This window comes from Lampetra fluviatilis, chromosome 5 (genome assembly GCF_964198595.1).
Source record: "Lampetra fluviatilis chromosome 5, kcLamFluv1.1, whole genome shotgun sequence".
Lineage (NCBI taxonomy): Eukaryota > Metazoa > Chordata > Hyperoartia > Petromyzontiformes > Petromyzontidae > Lampetra > Lampetra fluviatilis.
The window spans coordinates 9,332,313-9,358,148 of record NC_136279.1 but is presented as its reverse complement, the minus strand read 5'-3'; the positions used below and the strand labels follow the sequence as shown (position 1 = coordinate 9,358,148).

Here is a 25,836-nt window from a genome sequence, read left to right as displayed (position 1 = left end):
GTGTTTTGTCGCCGCGACATGGTGCTGACGTTCGCTGCGCACGTTCAAAATGTATCCTGCACGGTATCCATGCCGCCAGCCCACCTCCCCATGGGGGCCACGGCCTGCCAGTTGAGAACCACTGCCCTTGGCTCAGAAACGAGTGAACGATTAATCCCAGGCTTAAGCATGCATTCCGAACCATCTCCAGCCCCGTAGTGTCGGAGTGGGGAGCCCCCCACAAACTTCTACATTCGTATAGTCAAGTCAAATCATGTCGGTGCAATATTTAACACGAGTGTGGGCTTTTTTTCTTCAGTTCGCCAGTTCCGTGAACACCCATATCCACAGAGAAATGCGGCCGTGCGTGTCCACTTCAGTTCAGCGATTCAACGTTGCAAAATAGAGGAAAAAAACAGATAGTATCGTTAGCCTTATGTTTTGCGTTAAACATTGACTCTATTGTACACCCCCCCTGCCCACCCAAGTGTCTTTAATACCCCTGCCTCACCTTTTAAACAAGGTCACGTTCCAGGTAGGCTGTTTCTACCTAGGTCATACCCACAGAGTCCAGGAATTGGCATCTGTGCTAGGGTGGCAAGAGTTCATTTGTACCAAAATCTGGTACCACTATTGCGTTGAACTTTATATGACAGGATAACAGCACAGTTTTTTTAAAATATACCTGGGCTGACTGACATATGTCCATGTTTTGGTCTGTGGAAAAGGTGGCAACCCGAGCTACAGGGTTGTCAACCCAAGACTCAAGACATGAGGTACAATGCTCGGCTCAGAAACAAGTTTAGACCCAAACGCTGGCTTCAGGATGAGTTTAGGCCTAACTCTAGCCTTAAATATAAGTTTAGGTTGAACGCTAGTTCTATTGCACAGTTGATCTCTGAGCCTGATGTTAAGGGTTTCATTTCGGGCGAACCTTAGGCTTAGCGATTAGGGTTGGTTCTAACCCAGTAACCGTTGGATCAACGTCGGCCCAACGTCCCACGTTTACTTGGATAGCTATCGAGTGTGCAAGCAGGGCAACTGCACCTGGGTCCACAACTCAGACGGGCCAAGCTACAATAAGCAGGGGAAATTGGACAAGTTGCTCCATTTCATTCCTTGCATCAAGTGAAGTTTTTTTTTATTTTTGCTTAAACACGTGGTGCTTTTCTGGCACAAATCCGCCACCCAAGGGGCCCAGGCAACACCATTGATCTAACCCTCAATCTAAAACGCTGTTTAGCTCTAGGATCCAGTGTTGTTGTTGCTCAGTGTTGAGTTTAACCCCTGCTTAGCAGCCAGGCCACAATCTTCAAAATCAGGACATGGATCTCGCGTCACAAGAGGCAGGCGTCACCACGTGACGGTGGGGAATGAGCCGAGTGAAGCAGCTGCGTGGGGTGGGCAGGAAACTGTGGAAGATTTTCACTGAAAAAAACACCCAAACCCAACACCGTCTATTTTTAACGGCATAAAAAAATCCACATCTGATGAAATGAGGTCCCGCAGCTGCATCAGAGACGGGTGTGCAAACGTCCATTATGGCTGAGTGGACTATGGTGATAGGGCTAATTGTCTGGCTGCTCGGCCAGTTACCGAGGCAAAGAGGGCTTTGTTATTGCAGTGTGCCCTCGCAATAATGCGAGCAGATATTCCGTGGCCCACAAATAAATGGAGTAGGAATGTTTTTATCGCATTCCTAAAGCTCAAGGATCGAACGACGCACAATGCTGTGCTCGCTGTGTCTCCACGCGGAGCGCAAGGTCTATTGCTAGACAGTCTAAGAGTAGCACTGCAGTCCTAAACTGTTTTAGTACTGTACTAATATAGCTTTAGTACTGTACTAATATAGCATTGGATTGTGCTTTCCAGTAAGGGCTGGTGATTCTGAGGAGTGTCTGTATTTGCTGGTATCTGCAATCCACAGCAAGGCGCCTATACTTGTCTGCAATATTGATGATTTGGTTTTTGTTGCTGCTGTGCTCACGCACGATGGACATCCCTTGTAAAATAGCCGGGCAACTGGCCAAATGTGATCATCCGTGTAACAAAACAAATTAAATAAACTCAAAATTGTGCTATGAAGAAGTGCCACTGCTCGAAACGCCAAACAATTATACGTTTACTTTTAAAGCAACAGTGTTATTGATGACTGTGTTGAAATGTTATCAATTTAGTGGTCGGGGTTAGTCAAATTATTACGAAATGGTAACTTTCACCAAGTGGACGGCATTAAGGTGGTGGCCAGTAGAAGGCAGCACAGGAAGTAGTCGTTTTTTCCCCATTGCATTCATCATCAATCATCCCCATCAGCACCCATAGATTTCCATCGTTCCATTCTCAATAAAATTCTACGAGTGCATGTGAATATGCCAAGCTTATGAGGCCGCACTTATTACACACAAAGTGCTTGCCACAAATGAACTACAATACCTTGTTGATCTCGTTTAGCAACATGAACCATAACGCAAACTCCAGTCATCGTTGCACCGGCTTATTGGCTAGCCATCGAACAAATACGGTCACTGCATCGCGCACTTTCAGATTCGCTTCTGCGGTCATCTGGAACGCTCTTCCTTCTGATATTAGGAAGCCACTGGAGCTATGCACTTCTAAATATATATATAGATTGAAAACTTATTTTTTTAGAACTGCTTTTTGTGTTTAGTTTGTTGTCCTTCCCGCACACCTTCCCATAAGCACGGTTAGCTAGGTACAGTGTGAAAGAAGCTCAACATACATTCATACAAGCTGACAATCAAAGGTCATATATTTAGGTCACTAACCTCCTCAGCTCTCCTTAACCCCCAGTCTCGCGGGCAGTAACCACAGAGCACTAAATATATATTACATACAACAGGTTATTGCACCAGCCTTTATATTAACACGCAATGTTTTTTTCCACACTAAGGACATTATATTTATCATTTGAAATGTCATCACGATCTCAGTGGGGTTATGTAGGCACAGAACCCATCAAGGAGGAGATAAAGGAGCGGCAGTTTTATGAAGCAATAAATAAATAGAAAGTGTAGCCCTCTGTCAATCTACTGCTGGTTGAAGGGCTCCCCACGCCGTATCGCCCGATTAGCACGGTTGGCGATGTACAGTGCGATAGAAGTTCAAAATACATACATACTGTACTTCACCCCATTGATCAGTGCAGGTTGATTTCGCAGGTGGTCCAGTACCGGTTCAAATATTATTTACCACCAATGTGAACTATGGCCGGGAATGTAACCCGGGTTGCTGGGTTCCTAGCGCAACGTGCTCACCACTGGGCCAATGCTCCATCCTGCAGTTTTGCACAATATATAGGAAAGAAACATGCAACCCAATCAGCTCTTTACATGACTGAGGCACCACGGTGATGAGATGTTAACTCCCTCGCCTGGTATGCAGGAGGTCGTGGATTCGACCCCAACCCTGACGCCTGTATATTTTGAGTTTGCATGTTCTCCCCGTGGTTGCGTGCATTTTTCTCCAGGTTCTCCGGTTTTTCCCTCCACATTTAGAAACATGCATGTAGAGTATTTGGCTGCAATACAATTCCACGTAATAAGCCACTTCGTTGAGCTATAATTTGTGGCCAGGTTGCTTCTGAAAAAGACCTCTATAGCTCAGTGGGCCTTATCTGGTAAAATAAAATAATTTAGTTTCATTAGTTTAGACAGTCAATTCCATTCTCCTCCCCTCAAGATGCTGGGTAAATTTTGACCGATGATGAGATTTCCTTCCTGTAGAGGAAACATACGGCCGTTTCATTCAACTTGTGATGTATGCCTCACCACCAATCTTACATTAAGTCTCAGATGAACATTTTGTATATTGTCGAATGTCAAAGAAAAAAATCTGTAAAGCAGGGCACAAAATAAATATGATCGAAATATAGGTCACATTTAACAGTTCAATAACCAATTCGTGATATCTGTTGGAGGGACACAACTGCAAAACACATCGGAGTACGTATTTGTATACTGTATAACCTAGGGCAGTTATTGAAGGCAGACTAGGATCGATTGAGCTACGGGTGTCACGTCAATTGGGATTATACATAGCATGAGAAAATCAACAGGCTGATGTGCACATCTCCTTCATAAACATAAATTAAAGTCGAGCCAGAGTCGTGCAATTTTGGCCGTGTAACCCAACTATGAATCGTACCGTAAACCACTGAAGCCTGCTCTCATTCAACTGAGGAGCAATAGCAAGGCTCCATGAACTCGTTCTCCTGAAGCCCTCTCGTCGTGTCAAGCAGACATCGATATTTGCATTTAGCTTCTAAACATATTGCCAAATCAAGTAAGAATAATACATAGTATCTTCTCATCTTATCTAGATTTACAGGGTGTTTTAAAATGATGGACCCAATTTCAAAGATATAGCGATTTCAAATTGGGTCCATCTTTTTAAAACACCCTGTATATTGCGCCCTATTCGAAGGCGCTATATACATCGTAATCATCACCCCCGCTCCTGAGACTCAGTGAGGCTTTTCCTGCATAAACAAGCATAATAAATGTCACTAGATGAAGAATTAATCTGAAACCCTAGCTGAGGGTTAGAGAATGGCCTGCAGAAGGCGATATACAGAACTGCTTCTGAGATCCCTGGGGACAGCACTTTGCCAGCTGTCCTATAATATCACACCGATATTATATCTGATAGCTGGAAATTAGTCAAATAATGTACAGAACAAAAGTTAACATGCTGGTATGTTTTGTGCAGTCATCATTGGCAGGATATGTAAATCTATGGGCTTTCATATTTGCGAGTTACTGGTCGCTAGGCAGAGACCATCAACTCGCTTCACTTGAGAGCCCAGTTTAAATCACAGGTGGAAGCACCATTTTTTTGTTTATAGTTGCGGCCGATAGCAAGTGAACGGGAAGCGTGCCCATGAAACCAACTGGGTCCGCAAACGATTTGATTGTAGAAACCAAAGCGCCCAGATTACTCGACAATGAAGCAAAACAAGCACACACATTATGATGTCACGACTCTGAACCTAACGCTACTTTCTGGGAGGCTCAGCCAGAACACACGGGTAATCTGGCAGCACCTCCATCAATCAGTCCCACCCACTCCGCCACTGACCCCGTCCACACCGAGTGGCCTCGCTGACATTGGCCCTGCCTACTGCTCATAGGCCCCTCCCACTCATCTGCCAGCACCGCCCACTACTCGGCTAGCCCCACCCTCTGCCCACATTTAGAATAATGCTTTTAGATTATTTAGGTGCTATACATTTCATAATGAAAAGCAACTTCGTTGAGCTATCATTTGTTTTCTTAGTCACTTCTGCAAAAGAAGCTAATAGCTCAGTGGGCTTTACCTGATACAATAAAAAATAGTAAAAAAAATGTGATTTGGTTACCTTTCCTATACTTTGCGCTCCGATTGTGTTTTTGTATTGTTTGTTGCTGTAACGTTTTGACCTGCCCCTACTGGACATCTGTAAAAAAAGAGCGTTATAGCTAATCGGATTCCACCAGTATAAATAAATATTCTGAATCTGAAGTAAAATTATTTGTACATATTCATATCACGAGTCACACATGAGGCCAGAAAGTTTTAAATCAGGACACAAATGCTTTGGGACACCAGGACAGATTTTATGACACCGATACTGTACCAGCCAAACCAGGACATGTCAGCTTTACCCCGAATGGCGTAGTCTCACACAACAACTCGGGCATTACCGACTATAATCACCCAGGAATGTCTGTCCGTCCCGCGCGTGACGTCACTCCACATGAGGCCTCACTGAGTGGGACGTGTCTAACACGCCCCCCTCCGTGAGGCCACGCCTCCATCAGTGTGTGAATCTGGCTCTGACACCAGCCAGTGCCTCCCCAGCCATTGACCTCACCGCACGTCACTGGTTTGCGAGCACCTATTAAGGATGACATTCATGCTGTATTGTGCAATTTTGTCAAGGACACGTGAAGTCTGTACATCATTCGTCATTAAACTCATTTTAATTTTTGAGCACTTTGCCAATCCCCTGCTGAATAAATGCCTGCCTTTGCTTTATCAGTTGTGGAGGATGTCTGACTATACTTCACCACATTGGTCAGTGTGAGCTGGAGAAGAAATGGGTGTGCGAGCACCTGTTCAAATAATCGCTCGCGACTTAATGTTAGTCATGGCCAGGAATCAAACTCGGGGAGCCAGCTTCATAATGTAGTACACTAACCACTGTGCCACACCAATATGCACAAGTACAGCCCTTTCTGTCAACCCATTGCGGAATGAGAGGTTTCCCATGCCGTGCCGGTCGTGGGAGTTATTTAAACAATACTTGACTACGTTAGTCAGTGTGGGTTGGTGAGGAAGAGGAGCATAGGCGTGGGAGCATAGCATAGTACACCCCTTGATTGTGTTGGGCTTTCCTCTGTTGACAATGTAAACAAGCAGTGTAAAGATGGTCACACAAAGGACGTAAATAATTCACATAAACGTTCTTTTTTTTGCGGGTGCTTTCAATTGTGCACCTTTCAACTCAGAAACTCGGAAGCTGGTTAGGTGGATTCCGCCAAGAATGCGTGCACGAGGCACCCTTCAGAAGGAAGTACAGCAAGGAAGTTTGGAGAACTTCTGACCTCTTTGCGGACGTAGCTGGGTTTGAGTACATGCAGCAGATTTTCTCCAGGCCCTCCCATTTTGTGTCACGTGTATATGAGAGTGAAACTAATATGCTTAAATTAAGGAAACTCGTCAGTAAGGGATTTGTTTTTATTCCAATAATAACTTCAAATTCTACTTTACTGTATTGGAGTATACACACACAATGGACAAAATGCATTCACTGTACACACAGCCAACAACACACCATTTCCCGCAACACACACCTGACATGCACACATTTTTTTAAGTTTGGCTTTTATCAGCAAATGTATCCTCATTTGGCTGCTATTGCGGTTTTTTCATGTGATGAAGAAATGTCCTCTTGAGACTTCCTCAATCGGCGGAGTATAAACGCACATCAGCTAGTGGGTGCACAATAAGGCCCCAAAGAACAGCATCGGTCTTCACTTTATTGTGCCTCTATGATTATTATAACCAGCTAAACTAAGCTACAAGGCATTTTTTTTATTTTAGGAGGTAAGGTCCACTGAGTCGTATAACTCTTTTTTTAGAAGCGACTTGGCCACAAATGATAGCTCAACGAAGTGGCTTATCATGTGGAAAATAGCAGCCAAATACTCTAAACACATTTCTAAATGTGGAGAGAAAAACCGGAGGACCTGGAGAAAAATCCACGCGAGCATGGGGAGAACATGCAAAATCCAAATATAAAGGCGTGAGGGTAAGGGTCGAATCCATCATCTCCTGTATACGAGGCGAGGTAGTTAACATCTCACCACCGTGGCACCCCATGTCACCGTGATCTACCGAATGCTGGATGAAAGACCTCTCCACGTCTTTTCCAACTCTCACGGTCCTACAATGCCACAATCCATCTTCATGCCTGCGCGAGCCAATCGTATCGCTCCATCACAGTGGTCATCCTCGAAAGCGCGTTTACTCCTCTGCCTGCCATTTTGTCACCAGTCTCGTCCATCAACCATTGTCCCTTCTCGCCATGTTTAAGTTTGTTTCCTGATCCACGTGTTCCTCATTCTATCTTTAAACGTAATTTCTGGCATGCATCTCTCCACACTTCTTTGTGCACTCAGTTTTTGTAAAAAAAAAAATCCATCAGTGCCCATGTTCCCAATCTATCTGTCAGTGGGTAATACGCACCGATTGAAAACTTTCTTCTTTACAGTGGGTTATTTCCCTACGAATACATATGCTTTTGTATGTTCTGGTTATTGTCCCTCCAATATTTATTTTATTTCGTGCAGCGAACATATTGAATAGGAGTTTTGTTTTGCTTGTACCGTATTTATCTTTAGCCCTACTATGCAGGCTTGTTTGTTCAGCTCTTAAATTATGTTCCTGTTGGCCTCTCTCATCCAGAACTAAAAAAGGAATCTATCACCTGCCTTCTGCCGAATGGAAATAGCAACATTTACAGGAGTAGATCGAGTTCGGATAGCTAGTCACAAACGTAATCACATGCATTTTGAACTCTTGCCGTGCTGCCAGGAAGTGAATATAAGGTGCGACAGTTCTCCATGTGTTCAATTGTGAAATTCGCCAAAGCTGCAGTGTGGATAGTCTTTTAATCGCCACTTGTGAAAAGAAATCTGTCATACTTTGTAAAGAGTGGCCTTCCGAATGCAAATCATGATCGTCACCAGCCATTGTCTATACAAAGCTCGATTAAGACCTCCCCTCCACAACATCAACATCCTTCATAGTTTTGCCATGCTGCAATATTTATCAGCAATACACAGGGTTATTAAAATATCCAACGTGTACTATATTTATAACATTTAGATCTAAGATATGTACGTTTGAATAAATGTATAACGTGATCATCCTTTGTTTTTGGTGCAGTCATCGGTGATTGGGCTGACTCCATAAACACCTGATGGCCCGGTTTTATCACGGGTGGCTGAACCCCACACTTAAACACACACACACAATCTCGTCAGATCTCGTAAGCTAAGTAGAGTTGAGCCTGAATAGTGCTTGGATGGGCGACCGTCATGCACAGTCGGCAGTTACAGGCAACTGCTGCGGAGATATGATGTGGGCAGAAGAGAGCAGCGCATTGAAATGTATTGTTGTATTGTACTTATGTGCTCCCATGTCTATGCTCCCCACCTGCATCACCCAGCACTGACCAGCGTGGTGGTGTATGGTCAACTAACCCCGAGGGGCCATCCATTTAGTACGTGCGCATGGAGGGGGGAGGAGGGGTTAACCCAAATGCGTACGCTTGCGTATGGGGGGTCTGCTAACAATGTACGTACGCATAGGACACGGGGTGGGGGGTGTGAAGCCTCGATAATAATTTGTCTACATCGGCCGTTCTATAAGATTCGGGGGGGGGGGGGGTGCATCAGGCGTACGTACGCAGGTGTGGGGGGTGTAAAAAGTACGCGTGCGTACAGGGAGGGGGCAGGGGTCAAGTTTTGACGGATTTTTGCGGACGCACTAAATGGATGGCCCCCCTACGACCCAAGCACAGAGTAGAGAGGCCCTCGTCCAGCAGTGAAATTACAAAATGGCCGTACAGTACTCTATACGTGAAGAAAAGTGTATCTGCTGTTTGACATCACACTGTGATTCTAGGAGACAAAAGGGGGCTTCGTTGGCGTCTATGAAGCTGGTTAACTGCATTAGAATCACCCTAAAGTTGTGCCCGATGTCAAGAGAGTTATATCAATCTGGTCACTTGGCCACACTCACACGTAGCAGATTACCAGACGCACCTCCAGCTGCTGATTTATACTACCAGAAAAGTATCTTATTCTCCGGAGAATTCCAACTCTACAATTACAATTTAGGTTTGAAGCATATAACGACAGTCCATATAAACGCAACTGGATCTCACAACTGGATTACCAGTGGAATCTTAGTGACGAATTCACCTATTGGCACGCACAAGGTGTACAAGCGGCATGGCAGCCAAAGTAACCACGTGGTACATTTGTCCTCGTTTCTAAGTTTAAAAGGTGCAACGCCTGCAATTGAATGATCACATCGCTTCTTACGGTGTGATCAAGGAACTCCACTTGCTCTACTCTTCCGAGACAACTAGATATTTTTTTAAGAAGTGGGAGTTACCCACACTTTTCCCCACCACATACGACACACCGATCAACAAACTGTGTTTCTATATCTACGGGACCTTTTTTTTCCAGTATCAAAATGGTGAAACAATAATCGGCCTTTACCTTTACGATGTTCAAAAAACCAAATAGGCACCCTTTACAAGGCACCATGTCTGCGTGAAGCGGACGTGCTTGTGGTAAAACATGGTAAAAAAACATGCTTTAATAATGTACACGTAAAATTTTGACTTTTTATTTTATTTTCCATCAACGTGACTTTACCAAAAGAACCAAAGACAATGTATGCATTGTTTTTAAACTGGCCTACACCAGAGATAGCCTTCTTTCTGGCCTTGTCTCAGCAGTGTTAGACCAGAGAATGCCAAACGGTGAACGTTACAAGGTAATGTTTATATCACAGCACCAATTTATATATTTATATTGCGGGGTATACTGAGCGGGGCGGGGGGGGGAGATTCAAGAAACCTGGCCAATTGTTTTAACTTCGGTGCCAGGAAATGAAATCGAACCAACGGACCAGGGATTGCAAATCCAGTGTGGAAACCGTGACACCACCGTGGCCGCTCGAGTTAAAATGTTTTTTTTATGTTGGGTTTTAATGCTCATGTGCTGGAAACAGGTAAAAAAATTCATATGGTTACTAGTGTTGAAAAAACCCACTATTTAACATTCCGAATAAAGAAGTACAAACATCAATGGTCATATAAACTGAAATAATGCTCATATGAAAATAAAGAAATGTACAGCACTGTTTGCATCTGGCATGGCCCATAATGAAGTTGTGCGGCCAGCATCACGCCTCATCAGGTACTCGTTTAAGAATAATCGACCTAAGAGAGGCACAGGACAACGTTCAGATATCACTCGCCACTATTAGCCGTGGTCGGGAATTGAACTCAGAAAGGTCCCGGTTCTTAGCACAATGCGCAAAAACCAACTAACGCCACACAGAGATCCCCTGCATAGGCAAACTGTCAGGACAAGTGCTGTTAGCGGATACCGATGAAAAGGAACCCAGCAACGGCCGTGTGCCCAGTATAACAAGGCGCACGGAGAGTGGCACTCACAAACCCACCCAGGCACATTCTCTCTATGCCCTTTGAAATTCTGTAGGCGTTTGTGCGTGTTAATAAAAAAAAAACATCTACGTCTCGAGGTAAAATAAAATATAGTACGCACAAATATGGTAATGTAAGTTTATATTCTCAACAATCAGTCCCTGCTCTGGGGAGGTTTACCGTTAAGGTTGGGGCCCGGTGGTGTGGTTATTAGGGTTTGGGGTTATGGTTGAGACGTGCGAAACAGGAACTGCTAACGGAAGGCTGTACACACAGCCCACCACACATAGCAAGCTCAATACTTCGCACGTTGTGTGCTATGAAGAAGCGCTATTGCCCAAAATGTCAACTATTTAATGTGTTTTACCTTTAAGGCCACAACGCAGCGGATCACATGAGTGTTTTACAGACAGCAGACAAGACTAAAGCACAGACGGTACACACATCAAATGGGATGGTTCTGTTACAGATTCAAGAGATTAGTTAGAATCACAGTTCTAATCTATAGAGCCTAAATTCAAATTCCCGTGTTTCTGATTTAAAAAAAAAACACATTCCAGGGTGTAGAATGAACAAGAAGTGGAAAGTTGAGACCCGGGAAACTGGAATGTTTTGTTTTAATGCTGCCATGTGTCCCAGTGTTCACACACAACCTCAAACACACACACACCTAACAATGCCTACACAACACACATATGGGCGTGCCTACACACACGCCTAAAACACGATAACATTTATGAATACACACAACCTACATATATAAATATATAAAAAACCCAAAGTTATTTCCTGCTCAAACGAGCATTGTGGTGGTGCTTCTCTTCTGTTTACAACCCTGAGCCAATGCTGTTTATTCCATGTTCCTATGGTGGGGGCAAGTCTGTCCCAGAGGACAACCACTTTTGACTTCCCCAAGAAGTAGAACTAAAATCGGTCCTCATTTTATCGACCCCAAAGAGATGATAGGCTGAGTGAACCCCTAGTCAGGATTTGAACACACTTCCGATCGCTCACTGTAGAATGAACACGCATGTACATTTACCAATCTTATACCATTCTGCATAAAGAACGTTTTTTTATGAAGGTATATTACCTTCCATGACGTAAGAAAAGATGGTAAAAGTGGAACCAAAGTCGACAGGAGAGCAAAGAGGCAAAGGAGAGAGGCCCATTATGGCTTGGAAGTACTGGGAGAGGAAACACCCACGTGGTGTCTGGAAACAAACTCAAAACATCAAATTGACGATACAAGAAAGTGAGTGGGGTTGAGCAGGACGACACCCCGCTCAAAGCGATTGATGGCCGATGAGACGAGACTGCGATGGAATGACAGCTAAAGGAGAGAAACACACCCTGGACGACGATGACTGCTGCGAAGATGCGGCGATGAAATCAGCTCGCAACGAGGTGGAGTGTGGCATCGCGGGGCCATGAGGGACGGTGACAACACGAGGAGGCCTTCATCCGAGCAGTGGATAGACAAATGGATGGAGATGCAACCCAATAAACCGTCCTCCATGTACACACAGTATACACACACACACAAAAAACTAAACATTCGTGAATAACACTGCCTTAACATAAAATATATACAGTACAGTATATAAAATAGCTGACGTTTCAGGCTATAGCACCTTCCCATAGTACAGGCACATTGCTCATTGATGGAATTAACCAAATATCCCTCCTGAGGTCTTGAGACTCAGTGAGGCTTTTCTGGTTATATAAAGGGCATTATTGCTATTGTTACCGACAGCCATGTCTACCTTGAGACATGCACACTCTCCGTGAAAAATAACACTCATTCAGTATCGTCCATAGGCACATACCAAAAAAACACACAGCACGTACACAAACACATATTCGTGCACATGAACATACTGCCATGTATTAATACACACACACACACATACCTATCAATATACCTACATAAATACACAAACTACATGTTTTATATATCACACACTCATTTAATATAGTTTATAGGGACATACCAGAAAATTACACATCATGTATATACACCTACACATATATTGAAGGCACATACAGTATATATATACTACAGATGTGTCCTTCTGTAGTAGCCCAATAAGCTATGACCCCACTCCAACATATCTTGGGGGTTATTATGGACAGAAGCCTGACCCCCTTGAAGCCCCATTTAAAGTAGAAGACAAAATCAAGAATTTTCCCTCCTCCAGAAACGTGCAGGAACGATCTGGGGGGGGGGGGGGGCGCCTTAGCTGATGAGCTACTACTCACTGCTCTTACTCACTGGCAGAGTTACTCTAATTGCGCTCTATCCTGGCCTTGCAGCTGCTACACACAACGGCTAGATGCTGTAAGTTGTAATAATCTTACAGCGTGCTCCAGATGTCTTGTGACCAAGGAAAAATATGTTCGGGTGCAATTAATGGGGAGGGGGGGGGTCACCAAACATCTGGACCACCACCCCGAACATTCCCTTGTCAATCATCGGCTGGATCAAGGTCTCACTGTGTTTTGAGCACACAGACTGAAATTCAGTGCGGGTCGGTGATGGAAATGCCACGCCGGTTCGCATATCACTTCGCCACCGATTGTTAGCCGTGGACGGTGAATCATAGCGTGAGGTCTCGTTGGGTTGATAGCTTACGTTCGAGGTTATTTTATTTTGTCCCGAACACCGTTGCTAACATTGTCTTAGAGAGCGTACGCACGTTTGTTTGGTTTGAGGGTAGCCTTAAATGTGAGTTGACACAATGTTTTCTTTGGCAAATAAACAAAGCACTCCAGTTGGTAATTTTACGTCCCAGCAAACAGTTGAAGAGACGCATAAACGGACAGATATCCTTAATGTATAACGAGGTAAACGAACCTGGTCATATATTACACGTGTGCCTGCGTAAGCAGTGCATGTGTGTACTTTTTTTTTTAAACATGTCCCAGTGTAGCATGTTAATTATTACAGCACCTGTACGCAGCGTAAGATGCACGTGTTGCGTGTTTGTGGAGCTATCGTGGCAGAGGTTAATCCACCAACAGCACGTTACGAACCAATGTCACTCGAGTTCGATACCCGGCCACGGCTAAGGGGCCGTCCATAAATGACGTCACGCGATTTTGGGTGATTTTTGACCCCCACCCCTCCTCGTCACACGGCGTTACAAAAAGTCAGACCCCCCCCCTCAAATATGATGTCACAAAGCTCTGCCCCCCCCCCAAAACCATATTTCCATTTTGAAAATAAAATATGCTTCAAATCGCGTTAAACTATTGTCATTGTAGTGCGGATTTAATGTGGCGCTGCACTCTGTTGTTGTAGGAGTGTTGTTATAACAATTAGTGTTGTTATAACAATGCTATATTTAAAGTTGCGCATTTTGATGTGACGTCACATTTCTCAACCCCCCCCCCCCTCGTCACACATCGTCACAAGTGTCTGACCCCCCCCCCCCCCCCTAGGTGCGTGACATCATTTATGGACGGCCCCTGACAGTCAGTGGCGAGTTGCATCTGAATTGGCCCTGGCCCTCCACTCCGCTTGACTCCCTTCGCTTGGCTTTCCCTTACATTTGTACCTGGTGTGGCGTGTATAAACATCAGCACTCACTCGGGGAGACAAAGGCGGCCCAGCGTAGCCCGAGGGTGGTCATTTACACTATGAGATCTCTTTTACCAGTGGCAAAATATAGTAGTAGGTTTTTACCCTTTTAAACTGGTACAAAACTGACACCTTTATTCAAGGCATCATGTTTGCAATAACCAAAACACAAGTAGTCAAAAAAGCAATCAACTTCAAGGACAGTGCATATTATTATCATTATCAGAGTTGCTTCTTTTTGTTTGCTTTTTTGACTACTTGTGTTGTGGTTATTGCAAACATGATGCCTTGAATAAAGGTGTCAGTTTTGTACCAGTTTAAAAGGGTAAAAACCTACTACTATACCCCGAGGGTGGAATTGGCCACACCAAGTGGCGACTTTATGATGTGGCTGTCGGGTGGAGGAGGGTTTATACGACACATTTTATTTACACGCTCCGACCCAACAAAATAAATTACTCTATTAATGATATTCGTCGCGAAAGCCGGCGTGTTAAAGAGGTGGCTTGCCCAGTAAACATGCGCACGTTGACCCAACGTTTTTGCGCGCGGTTGGAACCGTTAGGCTCAATAATGGCCCAACGTGAAGCACTTTCCCCAACAGTCTATTAAGGCGATATGAATGGGGATCTTTGTCTTTGTTGTGCGATTACTGTACTGTAGAGCACTTGTTCCACTTTTTTGTGTCCACCCTGTGTGTTACTGCTATGGGGCCGTCCATAAATGACGTCACACGGTGTCACAAAAAGTCAGACCCCCCCCCTCAAATATGACGTCACAAAACTCTGCCTCCCCCCCAAATAAAACATGCTTCAAATCGCTTTAAACTATTGTCATTGTAATCTATTTAATTAAGTAGAACGTGTTGTCTATATTTATTTAAAGTTGCGCATTTTGATGTTTCGTCACATTTCTCACCCCCCCCCCCTCGTCACACATCGTCGCAAATGTCTGACCCCCCCCCTAGGTGCGTGACGTCATTTTATGGACGGCCCCTGTGGTGTAAGAGCGCTTATCCATTCGACGCACGTGCACGCATTGTGTACGCAGCGTGTTGTTGCATTGTTGTAACGGGGTAAACACGCGAGTGTTGCTGCTGTGAGGTTTGCGTGACACCAGTTGTACGGTATACAGGCGTCTCTAGAACGACGTAGCAACGTTTGATTGGGAACTGTGGCACAGTGATTAATGCCACCCGGGATCAATGCAAGGGCTCACCGTCAGTGGCGGATAAATAAATGAACCCCCCCCCCCTCTCACAAAAAAAAAACAGAACAAAGGTGACTAAAAGTGTGGCCTTATATAACAAGCCGACGTTTCAGGACATGTCCCTGATTCATAGAACATGGCTAACACCTAATTGGCTAACGTGGTTGACGACTGTTGTTTGCGATTGTGCACCACTGCAAGGCACATATACAGCATCGAGCAAATAACTTTCACGTGTGAATCAAGAGAACCCGTCCCGACACTAACGTGTGGTGAAGTTATGGGCAAACGACCTCCATGACCACCACACCACACCAACAACCACCACCACCACTACCACGGCGTGCGCGGTGCCGTCATCCAGGAGCGGGTTGACGAAGCGGTGGATGAGATCAGCTGACGTGCGTCAGATAACGATGGTGATGATTCTTATTATCATTGTACACAACAAGCACACAATTTTTTTTCCTAATAAATCGCCATAAAGTTTATCCCGTCTGAATTTTAATATTCGCAATGTGAAGACGACGTGCTTGAAAACTTTCCTCTTGGTAGGCGTTAACGCGCCTTCATCTATAAGTGGATTGATTAATCATCTCCCGAGATGAACCTAACACGCTCTCTCCACTGCTGGTGATATCGCCGCCACTTAGTGGATTGAAGGGCGCCTGTTGTTTACACATGTCGAGTGTACGTACGAGTGTGTACAAATAAGTGTGTTGACACGTGAGCTTGTGTACAGGTGTGTGTATACATGTGAGTGTACAGGTCAGTTTGTTTACAGATGAGTTTGTATACATGCGAGTCTGCAGGAGAGCTTTTGTACAGGTATCTTTGTATACACGTGTGTCTACAGATGTGTGTACAGGTGAGTTTGTGAACACGTGAGTGTGTAGGTGTGCGTGTGTGCCGGTGAGTCTTACCTGCCGTTCATCGCTGCTATATCACCTCGGCATCGCTCCTCTCTTCCCAAACGGTGTGCAGTGTAGACTCACAACAACGAACACACACACACACGTAACTCACACACACACGTCACTCACACACACGTAACTCACACAGGCACACACACACCTGTACAATACACACCTCTCTCACTCGCACATATTCACAGACTCTTACAGGTTACAATGAGTCACAACCAGACTCGGACCGATGTCACGTCAGGTACAACCACACGGTCGGACAAATTGGCGGTCGAACTTGCAGGCAGAGCCAGCCAGTCTCGGTCACAAGTGGAACCAACAACCGCATGCGCTGGCGAACTCACCGCTCGGACACAGGCACAGGTAGACAAGAGTTAGACCAAGGCGGAGAGCGTTACACAGTGAGACACACACACACGTAAATATACACAGCGGCAGCGAGGAATGAGAGTCAGTCACAGAGAAAGTGAAACGGAGAGACGCAGCAGCGCAGCCGGAGCGGGCCACGCGCAGGTGGAGTGACGGAGCCCAAAAGCAGCCCTGCGCTGGAGGCAACGAGGAAGTCCCCCCCTCCCTCCAACCCTCTAACCCCCCCTCCTCCACCCACCCTCTCCAACCCTCTAACCCCCCCTCCAACCCCTCAAACCCCCCAACCCCCCCTCCAACCCCTCCTCCAACCCCTCCAAGGGTCCGTTCATAAATGACGTCACACACCGAGGGGGGGGGCTCAGACATTTGTGACGATGTGTGACGAGGGGGGGGGGTGAGAAATGTGAAATGCGTAACTTTAAATAAATATAGACAACACGTTATACTTAATTAAATAGACTTTTTAATAAATGTTTTATCCTACAACATCAGAGTGCAGCGCCACTTTAAATACGCACTACAATGACAATAGTTTCAAGCGATTTGAAGCATGTTTTATTTTCAAAATGGAAATATGGTTTTGTGGGGGTGGCAGAGCTTTGTGACGTCATATTTGAGGGGGGGGTCTGACTTTTTGTGACGCCGTGTGACTAGGGGGGGGGGGTCAAAAATCGGCCCCAACCCCCCCTCTAACCTCCTCCGCCCCCCTCCAACCCCCTCTGCATGGTGTACAGTCTGGAAAACTACCCACATGCCAAATTTCAAGTTTGTTGCATGTCGGGAAGTATGCTAAACATTTCGAACAGACACACATATTCACAAATTTCCCTTTTTTTATATAGAAGATCATGACAATCAGCTTATCATCCTTCTGGGGAATATAAATGGAGTACCAATGATACACTCACTAGAGGGCGCTGTGTATGTATGTGTATGTATGTGTATGTATGTGTATGTATGTTGAACTTATTTCGCACCGTACATAGCCAAAACGTGCTAATCGGAGGTGCGACAACAGACTCAACACAAAAAGCAGTTGTAAAGAAATGAGTTTGCCAATCTAGATGGTTAAAATTTGCACATCTCCAGTGGCTTCCTAATATCGGAAAGAAGAGCATTCCAGACGGCCACAGAAGCGCATCTGAAAGCGCCGCGCGATGCGGTGACCGCCGTCTTTGTTCGACGGCCACAAGCCGCCGCTGCGAGGATGACGACCGGAGTTCATGTGACGATGGTTTATTCTCCTTGACGAGGAAATGCGCCCGATCCCGTCGGAGCTCGGAAGCTAAGCAGAGTTTGAGCCTGGGTAGTGCTTGAATGAGTGACCGCCATGCGCAAACGGCAGCAGTAATTTGCGCTGTGGGCAGTGGGGGGAGGGAGACTGTGCAAAATAAAATAAAAACAATCCATCGTTCTGTTACTCCCCCAACCTTCACCAACTCGCATTGACCAGCGCAGTGAAGCATAATCTCATAAACCCTCAAACAGCAGTGGAATGGCAAACGGTCTGTCCATGTACACATGGTTATACGTATTGGGTTCACGTGACTCCTTTCAGCCGACCGAGGCCGCTACAATCACCACAATGTCAAAACAAAGAATCACTGTGGCCAGGAGTAGTTTCATATCTATATATATAAAATCGCAAATCTGTCTGTCTGTCCGTCTGTCTGTGTGTGTGTCTGTCTGTCTGTGTGTGTGTCTGTTTGTCTGTGTGTCGCCGGACCATACGCAGTTTCATTGGACGGCGGTTGCCCCTGGCAACGGGTAGCGACGCATTCGCTGTGGGGTGGACGCCATTTTTAATTCCCGTTAAAAATATGTGCACGCATTAACACGCGACTCTGAGGTAAATTCATCAAAATTTCACGTCCTCTTCACTCCCCCCCCCCACCACAATGTGTGCAATTACTATTATAGGGTCGGTAGATTATAAAATTATAGCGTAGCGCGGGGGGGGGGGGGGGGGTAATGGCCCCGGTACCCAGCCTCAGCCGGGTGGGCAATCTAGGCGAGGCCGGAGGCTCTGCACGGTACTAGGCCTCGACACCCCACCACACTATAGGCCGTACATATTACTGCACAGCGGCCGAGGAGATCGTGCCTGGGGGCGGGGGGGGGGGCAGGGGTAGCAGCCCATCTGTGTATATATGTAAGGTTATTAAGACATATATTTTTCACCCGGGTAACGCCGGGTACTTATGCTAGTATTTTATAAATCAACAGCAGTACGGCCGTGCTACCTGAATGCATTGTTAAGTGTCACGGTTGTTGATTTTCTACATTTTTATATCCACGTTATTCCTGTCCCACAGCTTCAAGTCAATGCAGTTTACCCCCTATTTTACGTTGCTATTTTCAGTCTAGTCAAAACTTGACTGATTTTCTCTGTTGATCCATAATAGAGGTTTTTTTTGGGGTTAGATCGCGTAAATGTCGTTAAAACCTGCCACCACCCGACACAGCTAACTTCCACGCAGCACTAAGGCGGTAGCTATCCGAACGGTTAAAGTTATTTGTATTTATTTCAATTTCGATAGACTTCCTCGTTGCCTCCAGCGCAGCGCTGCTCACTCCACCTGTGTGTGGCCCGCTCCGACTGTTCTGCTGTCCCCCCGTTTCACTTTCCCTGTGACTGACTCTCAGAACACGCGTGCCAACAAGGACACTCAATTGATTTTGATAATGTAAAAGTTCTGTGCAAAACTAGCTACTACTGGCCAAGACGAATTTTAGAATCTATCGAAATTGAAATAAATAAAAATAACTTTAACCGTTCGGATAGTTACCGCCTTAGTGCTGCGTCGAAGCGAATCATAAAATAATACATTATTTAAATGCTTGCCTACAAAAGGCAGCTTACTTCAATATGGATTACCGTTGGTATGACTATTAATAAACACAATAGACAGGAAGGACAAGTTCAAAGGGCTCGCATCATCCATAATGTGCGTTGCCTCAGTAATCACCCCCCCCACCCCCCACGTGGCGCAAGAGCGCAGAAGTGTGGTCAACACATCTACGCCTCTATATAACGAACGAAACAGTTGGACTTCTCCACAAATCTGTCTGTCGCCTGATGAAGCTAGTTGTAATTACTGGCGAAACGTCGTACTCAAATTGTAAATGTGTTGGCTTGGCTCTCCAACACACCGGTGTGCTGGACTAGTGACGAATTCGCCACGTTCTGTTTACGTGACAACCCTTACTAGTTGGCTGTGTCAGCTGGTGACGGGTTTAAACGACACTTTTATATATTTACGCGATCTAACCCAAAACACCTCTATTATGGATGACATTGGTCGCGAAAGCCAACTTGTTAAATTGCTCTGTTGACTTTTGCACAAGCGGTGTAATTTTGCCCTGCAACTTGTAAAACATCTTTACGCCTCTATTTGCTATTTGCATATTGACAATAACAACTGTGCACTCCGGTCTTGTACTTCACCCAGCAAAAATTCGCTGAGCCTCAGGCAACTGATTTCAGAGGGGTGAGGGCGGGTTTCTTGCCGCTTGCGATGCTGGGGCAATTCCTTGCATGGGTCTCTACTTGTTTCGCGTGAGAGGAAACTGGAGTGATTGGAAAAAACGAAGGTGGACATCCCACTCAAGAATCCGCCATTCAGATAGGTCCACATTCCGCTTGCTGTCCTGCTTTAATGTACAGGGTGGGTCCAGATGTCTTGTGACCCCCATTTAGTTATCTAAAACATAACTATTTTTCAAATGCAATGAAAAAACTTTGTTCGAGGTCAAATATTTGAGGGAGGGAGGGGTCACGACACATGTGGACCACCCTGTACTGGCCTGCTTCGTGGCCCTGGGGTTCGACTCGTGCGTACGGTGAAATCTGCACTGCGTTACGATCTCAGTTACCTGGGTTCAATCGCCGACCAAGATGCACGCACGGCGCGCACGCACAACACGAGTGTGGCAAGTGGTACCCGAACCTGGTTTTGTCCTCTCTTGTATCCACTCGGTCTGAACTTCCAAATGCAGCCCTGGATAACAAAAGGCTCCTGACCCTTCTTTCGAAATGACCTTTCAAAACCTGCAACATCCTTTGGGACTCGCTACCCCATAAATCCAGCTGGGGTATCAAACTGGTATGGCTGGTGATGTCCACAGATTTGACCAATTATTTTTTACATAATTGAACTTACTCTTTGGTTCTTTCGGTAAAGTCACGTAGAAAGAAAATTAATTAAAGAATAGAATACGATAATAATAATAATAATATTTTTGTTACCCTTTTATCTGGCACAAAAGGGTAGAAACCCTATTATTATATTTTGCTCCTGGCAAAGGAGGTATCATGATATAGATTACGACGTTTCGATTGCAACACAAGCAGTCGTCATCAGGTAGAACTACATGTTAAATAACTGCACATGGTATAGAATGATGGTATAAACACACATCAGCCATAACCTATCCACTTGCATTACATTTCCAAAAAATAGCTAATTTTGTTTTCTCAAACTGCCTATTTCTCTCTCAAAAATTTACCAGGCACTCATACGTCCATTCACTCTTTCTCTCCCCCGGCCGCTTCGGGGTGGATTTCCACACAACTCTCTCTAAAATTTACCATACTTGCTGGGTCTTTCTCTCCCCCGGCCGCTTCGGGGTGGATTTCCACACAGCTCTCTCATTGACATGCTAATTTCTCTGCTCCAGCAGACCCACACCTCTCTCTGCTCCCTCCTCTCTCCATTTAAGGCTACGACACAGAGGCATTGGGTCTCTGTGTGTCTATGTAGTGTCTCTCTCTGCTTGTGTCTGTCTCCGTGTTTGTGTTTTGTCTCTCTAAAATGTTGTTCTACCTGATGACGACTGCTTGTGTTGCAATCGAAACGTCGTATTTAAATAATTTAATTTATTTTCTTTCTACGCGACTTTACCGAAAGAACCAAAGAGTAATTCCTGCAGTCACCAAAGCTTGAAATCATAATTTAACTTCTTTGTGACTTTAGTCACGCTTTTATTTTTCAGGGTTTATGTATGGCCTCAAAACATATATGTTTTATGTAATATATTTTCACAATGCGCATGGTTTACGGGAAGAGGATGTGTGCGGTGAATACTGCTGTAAGAATAATATTTGAGGGAGATATGACAGATTATTTATATGTAGTGGTATTGTAAGGATTATGAGAATTGGATGTGTGAAAATGGTTGAATGCTGGATGAATTATACTTCAGTGCGGTGTACGGAGAAGTTGATATGGCGGTTGGAGCACTATACTCTATCTGAACTTGTTCAGAGCAGCCTCTCCATCACCAGCTTGACCAACCCACACTCACCAGCGTGGTGAAATATGGTCAAACCACCCACAAAACCGACACGTGTGGGGATACCTTCATCCAGCAGTACATGTTACAAATATTAATTACGATGATCACGTATGATGGAAAGACCTGTTGTAAAGCCCTTTCACATGGGCACATTCAATAAATGTGGACTTAAATAGGTGCTCACTAACAGGCCTTGACCTCAACAAACGAACCATGCAAAAGGGGACACTGCCGTCGTCTGGATTTCGCCGATGGCAAGATACATCACCGCCATCACCCTTGTTTATTCGTGATGAAGGCCAGTGGGTCAATAACACATCGATTTTCCTGCCCTTAAAATATTCCAATAATTAAATTATCTGCATTACAAAAACACAATTGACATCACCGAAGTGTGAACCTGCATTTTAATAACTGCACATGGTATAGAATGATGGTATAAACACACACCAGCCATAGTATATCCACTGCTGGACGAATCCCTCTTCAAGCCATCACCATCTCTCACAGCCTCAGCAAATCCATCGAACTCCTGCACACCAGCTGATTTCATTGCCCCAGACCCTCAGTTGACGTCCTCTCGTCCTCTCGTCATGCACGTCCTCTCCTTTGGCTGTTTTTGTTGTTGTCAAAGTCTTGGCCACCGAGAGTTCACCCCTTCTTGGAACCTGTCCTGCCCAAGCCCACTTCTCTATTCTCTTGTCACTGTGATGTCTCAGATTTCAATATTTTTTTCTCAGCGTATTTCCCAGCATGCACCACTTAGTATTTCTTTGAAAACTTTTCTATGAGCTGTATATGTTATGGTCACCCAACGTGCATTAAAATCCTCCCTTATTAGGCCTCATTGGCGTCCTGATTTTCTTGACCAAATTAGGTTTTCCAAAGGGACTCCGACCAGCTCTGACTTACCCCTTTACTTAATTTTGATGATAGTCCACTTTCAATGATTGTGATAGATATATACTCAGACAAATTGTGTTATTTCTAGGATGGCAGTTGAGTTAAGAGTATTCCATATATGTAACCGCTTTTTTGTAAAATCATTGTTGAAGGCCTTGCCACGCCACGTTCGTCATAGGGGTTACTTGATCACACATCAACACTGTGATCGGTGAAGGATGAAGGGCGGAGAGGGGAGGGGGGTAGAATCAGTTCACAGGAATCACTCCAAACCACTGATGTTAGCCATGGCTGGGAATCCAAACTCACATCGCCAAGTTCACGGTGCAGTCCACTAATCACTGCGCCATCGCTCGTCATAGGAATGTGCAATTTCCACCATCGGCTCAGAACCTCACAAAAGAGATGTGTAATTGCCAGTACATGTACAGTATTCCATCGTAGTAGTGTCACAATAATTCCCGCCATTCAATTTGATAAAATGCCATGATTCAGCAGGACTGCATTTAGATTCAAGAATACTATAAACCGTATTTGTTGTCTTGTATAAGAACCGATTTGAATGTCTCGTTCGTATCATTACTTGTATTGTGCCTGGCTTCATTTCTATATATTTAGCAAAAATATTGGTTGAGAAAGACCACAAGACAGGTCTATTTGTTTACCCACAAGACTCGACAACAGCGTTTTGTTATTGGATTGGCCTGGGCTCCGCCTTATAAATAAGGTGCTCTTGCTTATAACAAATTATAACCTAGCAGCATTTGTTTAATAGTTCTGACTTTACATGAGATCGTGTTTAAACATTATACTGGATATTAGCCTGGTAACCCAATAGGCTTATGGACTAAGATACTTGTTTAAGTGGAACCCATATTCATCCGTCTATCACCAATTAGCCTGGAATGCGCGCTCCGTGCGTCAGATCTGTAAAGCTAAGCAGGCTTTAAAGATGGATAGGACGCGGATGGGCGGCCGTCGTGCACGCCAAGTTGTCATGGGCAGAATGCCGGTAGGGCTACGTGGTGGTCAGCACAGGGCCGTGCCCACACGTCTGTCTTATGCATTCACGAACCCGCAATGGCGAATTCATCACTTGGCCTCCATGACCCGTACGGCGTGGGAAAGCGCTCAACCACCAGCGAACTAAAAAGCTGTACATGTACTTACTTTTATCATTATTGATCCATCACATGTACTTACTTTTATCATTATTGATCATCAGTGCGTGGTGTGGCCATGATCACCGATTTGCCATTTGCCAAGACGGGTTTAACCCGACATTGGGGATCATTGGTGAAAGGTGTCGTACTACAACCCTTGCCGACACGCGCACTGTAAGTCCTCCTTGCTCAACATCGCTATGCTGGCAGGCAGGGCTATAAATGGGACTCGTGGCAGCAGTGGCAGCGAAAAAAATATAGGCACAAAAAAAAGTCCCAACGTGTGACAAAAAGGAGGAAGTTGCGTGGGCTGCAAGCGGAACTTGTGGCAAACGCCTTCCTGGACGCGCTTCGGCACGGCGGCGCAGCGTGCGCCTTGCCTCCCGAAACACAACACGTGCTGAGGGTTGGGATTCAGCACACCAATTGCAACACTTTCTGCGAATGTAACTCATCAGATACTCAGTAAACATGCAACAATATGGTCAAAGTTGACACGTGGGTGGGCCCGTTGGACCAAACGATGATGGACCAACGTTGGCCCAGAATTGCGTGTTTTACTGGGTAAATGCTGAGTAAACCTAGCAATACGGCCAACCCTACCAGTGTAAGCAGCAGGTTGCACTTAAAAAACAATGTTACCGCAAACTAATTATCAAAGCAAAGATCGCATTAACAAGGGATATGATGAATATCGAAATTCGGTTATTTGGTGTCGCGGTAAAAAACATTGGCAGAATAACGCTTAAATCGGTAGGGTTGGAAAGTACGTTTCCAACCACATGCCAACGTTGTATGTTCACTGGGTATGCAATGCACGTAACAAGGTAATTTTTATACACCGAAATGCACGATTACAATCGTCTGCCCGTCATGCCTTGCATGCCACGCAACCTCACCAATACTACGTGTAAGCACGAAACTGGTATCCAGTTGTCTCAATAATACAGCCCCATGTTTGCCTTATTTAATCAATAATACGGCTGCGTGCATAAAATACACAGCGTGATGGCACGTGGCATGCTGGGCCTGATGGGAGGAGGGCTTCATCCCATGGTCACAATCGTTGCCTTGCAACGTTTAGAATGTGGCGGGACGGTATATCGGCAGAATGCGTCGTTGGGCCTGGCTGGCTGCTGCGATTCCACTGTGAAATTCGCTCAATGCGTGGCAGATGTGCTAGTAAGGTGCCCATGTGTTGAAGCAAAAACACAATTAGATTTGACTCTCCCTTCCCAAAACCTTCTGTCCACAACCGCCGACCACCTTAGGGGCGGTCCATAAATGACGTCGCGCGATTTTGGACGATTTTTGACCCCCCCCTTCTTCGTCACAGAAAGTCAGACCCCTCCCTCAAATACTGTATAACGTCACAAAGCTCTGCCCCACCCCCCAAAAAAAACCATGCTTCAAATCGCTTTAAACTATTGTCATTGTAGTGCGTATTTAATGTGGCGCTGCACTCTGTCGGAGAATGTCTATTAAATTAAGTAGAACGTGTTGTCTATTTATTTAAAGTTGCGCATTTTGATGTGACGTCACATTTCTCACCCCCCCCCCCCCGTCACAAATGTCTGACCCCCTCCCCCTCCTCTAGGTGCGTGACGTCATTTATGGACGGCCCCTTACCTGCCCCGTCCTGCTGCCAACGTG

The 25,836-nt window shown here is 45.2% G+C and overlaps 1 protein-coding gene across 1 annotated transcript in view; it reads right to left on the bottom strand.

The window, feature by feature from the left end:
- Nucleotides 1–16,940, bottom strand: part of LOC144932528 (tyrosine-protein kinase Tec-like) — a 39,329-nt gene extending 22,389 nt beyond the window's left edge. The window contains exon 1 of the mRNA XM_078856704.1: nt 16,448–16,940. Coding sequence (XP_078712830.1) covers nt 16,448–16,458 — 11 coding nt within the window. The 5' untranslated portion in view covers nt 16,459–16,940. The remainder of the gene's footprint in view (nt 1–16,447) is intronic.
- Nucleotides 16,941–25,836: the final 8,896 nt, after the last annotated feature.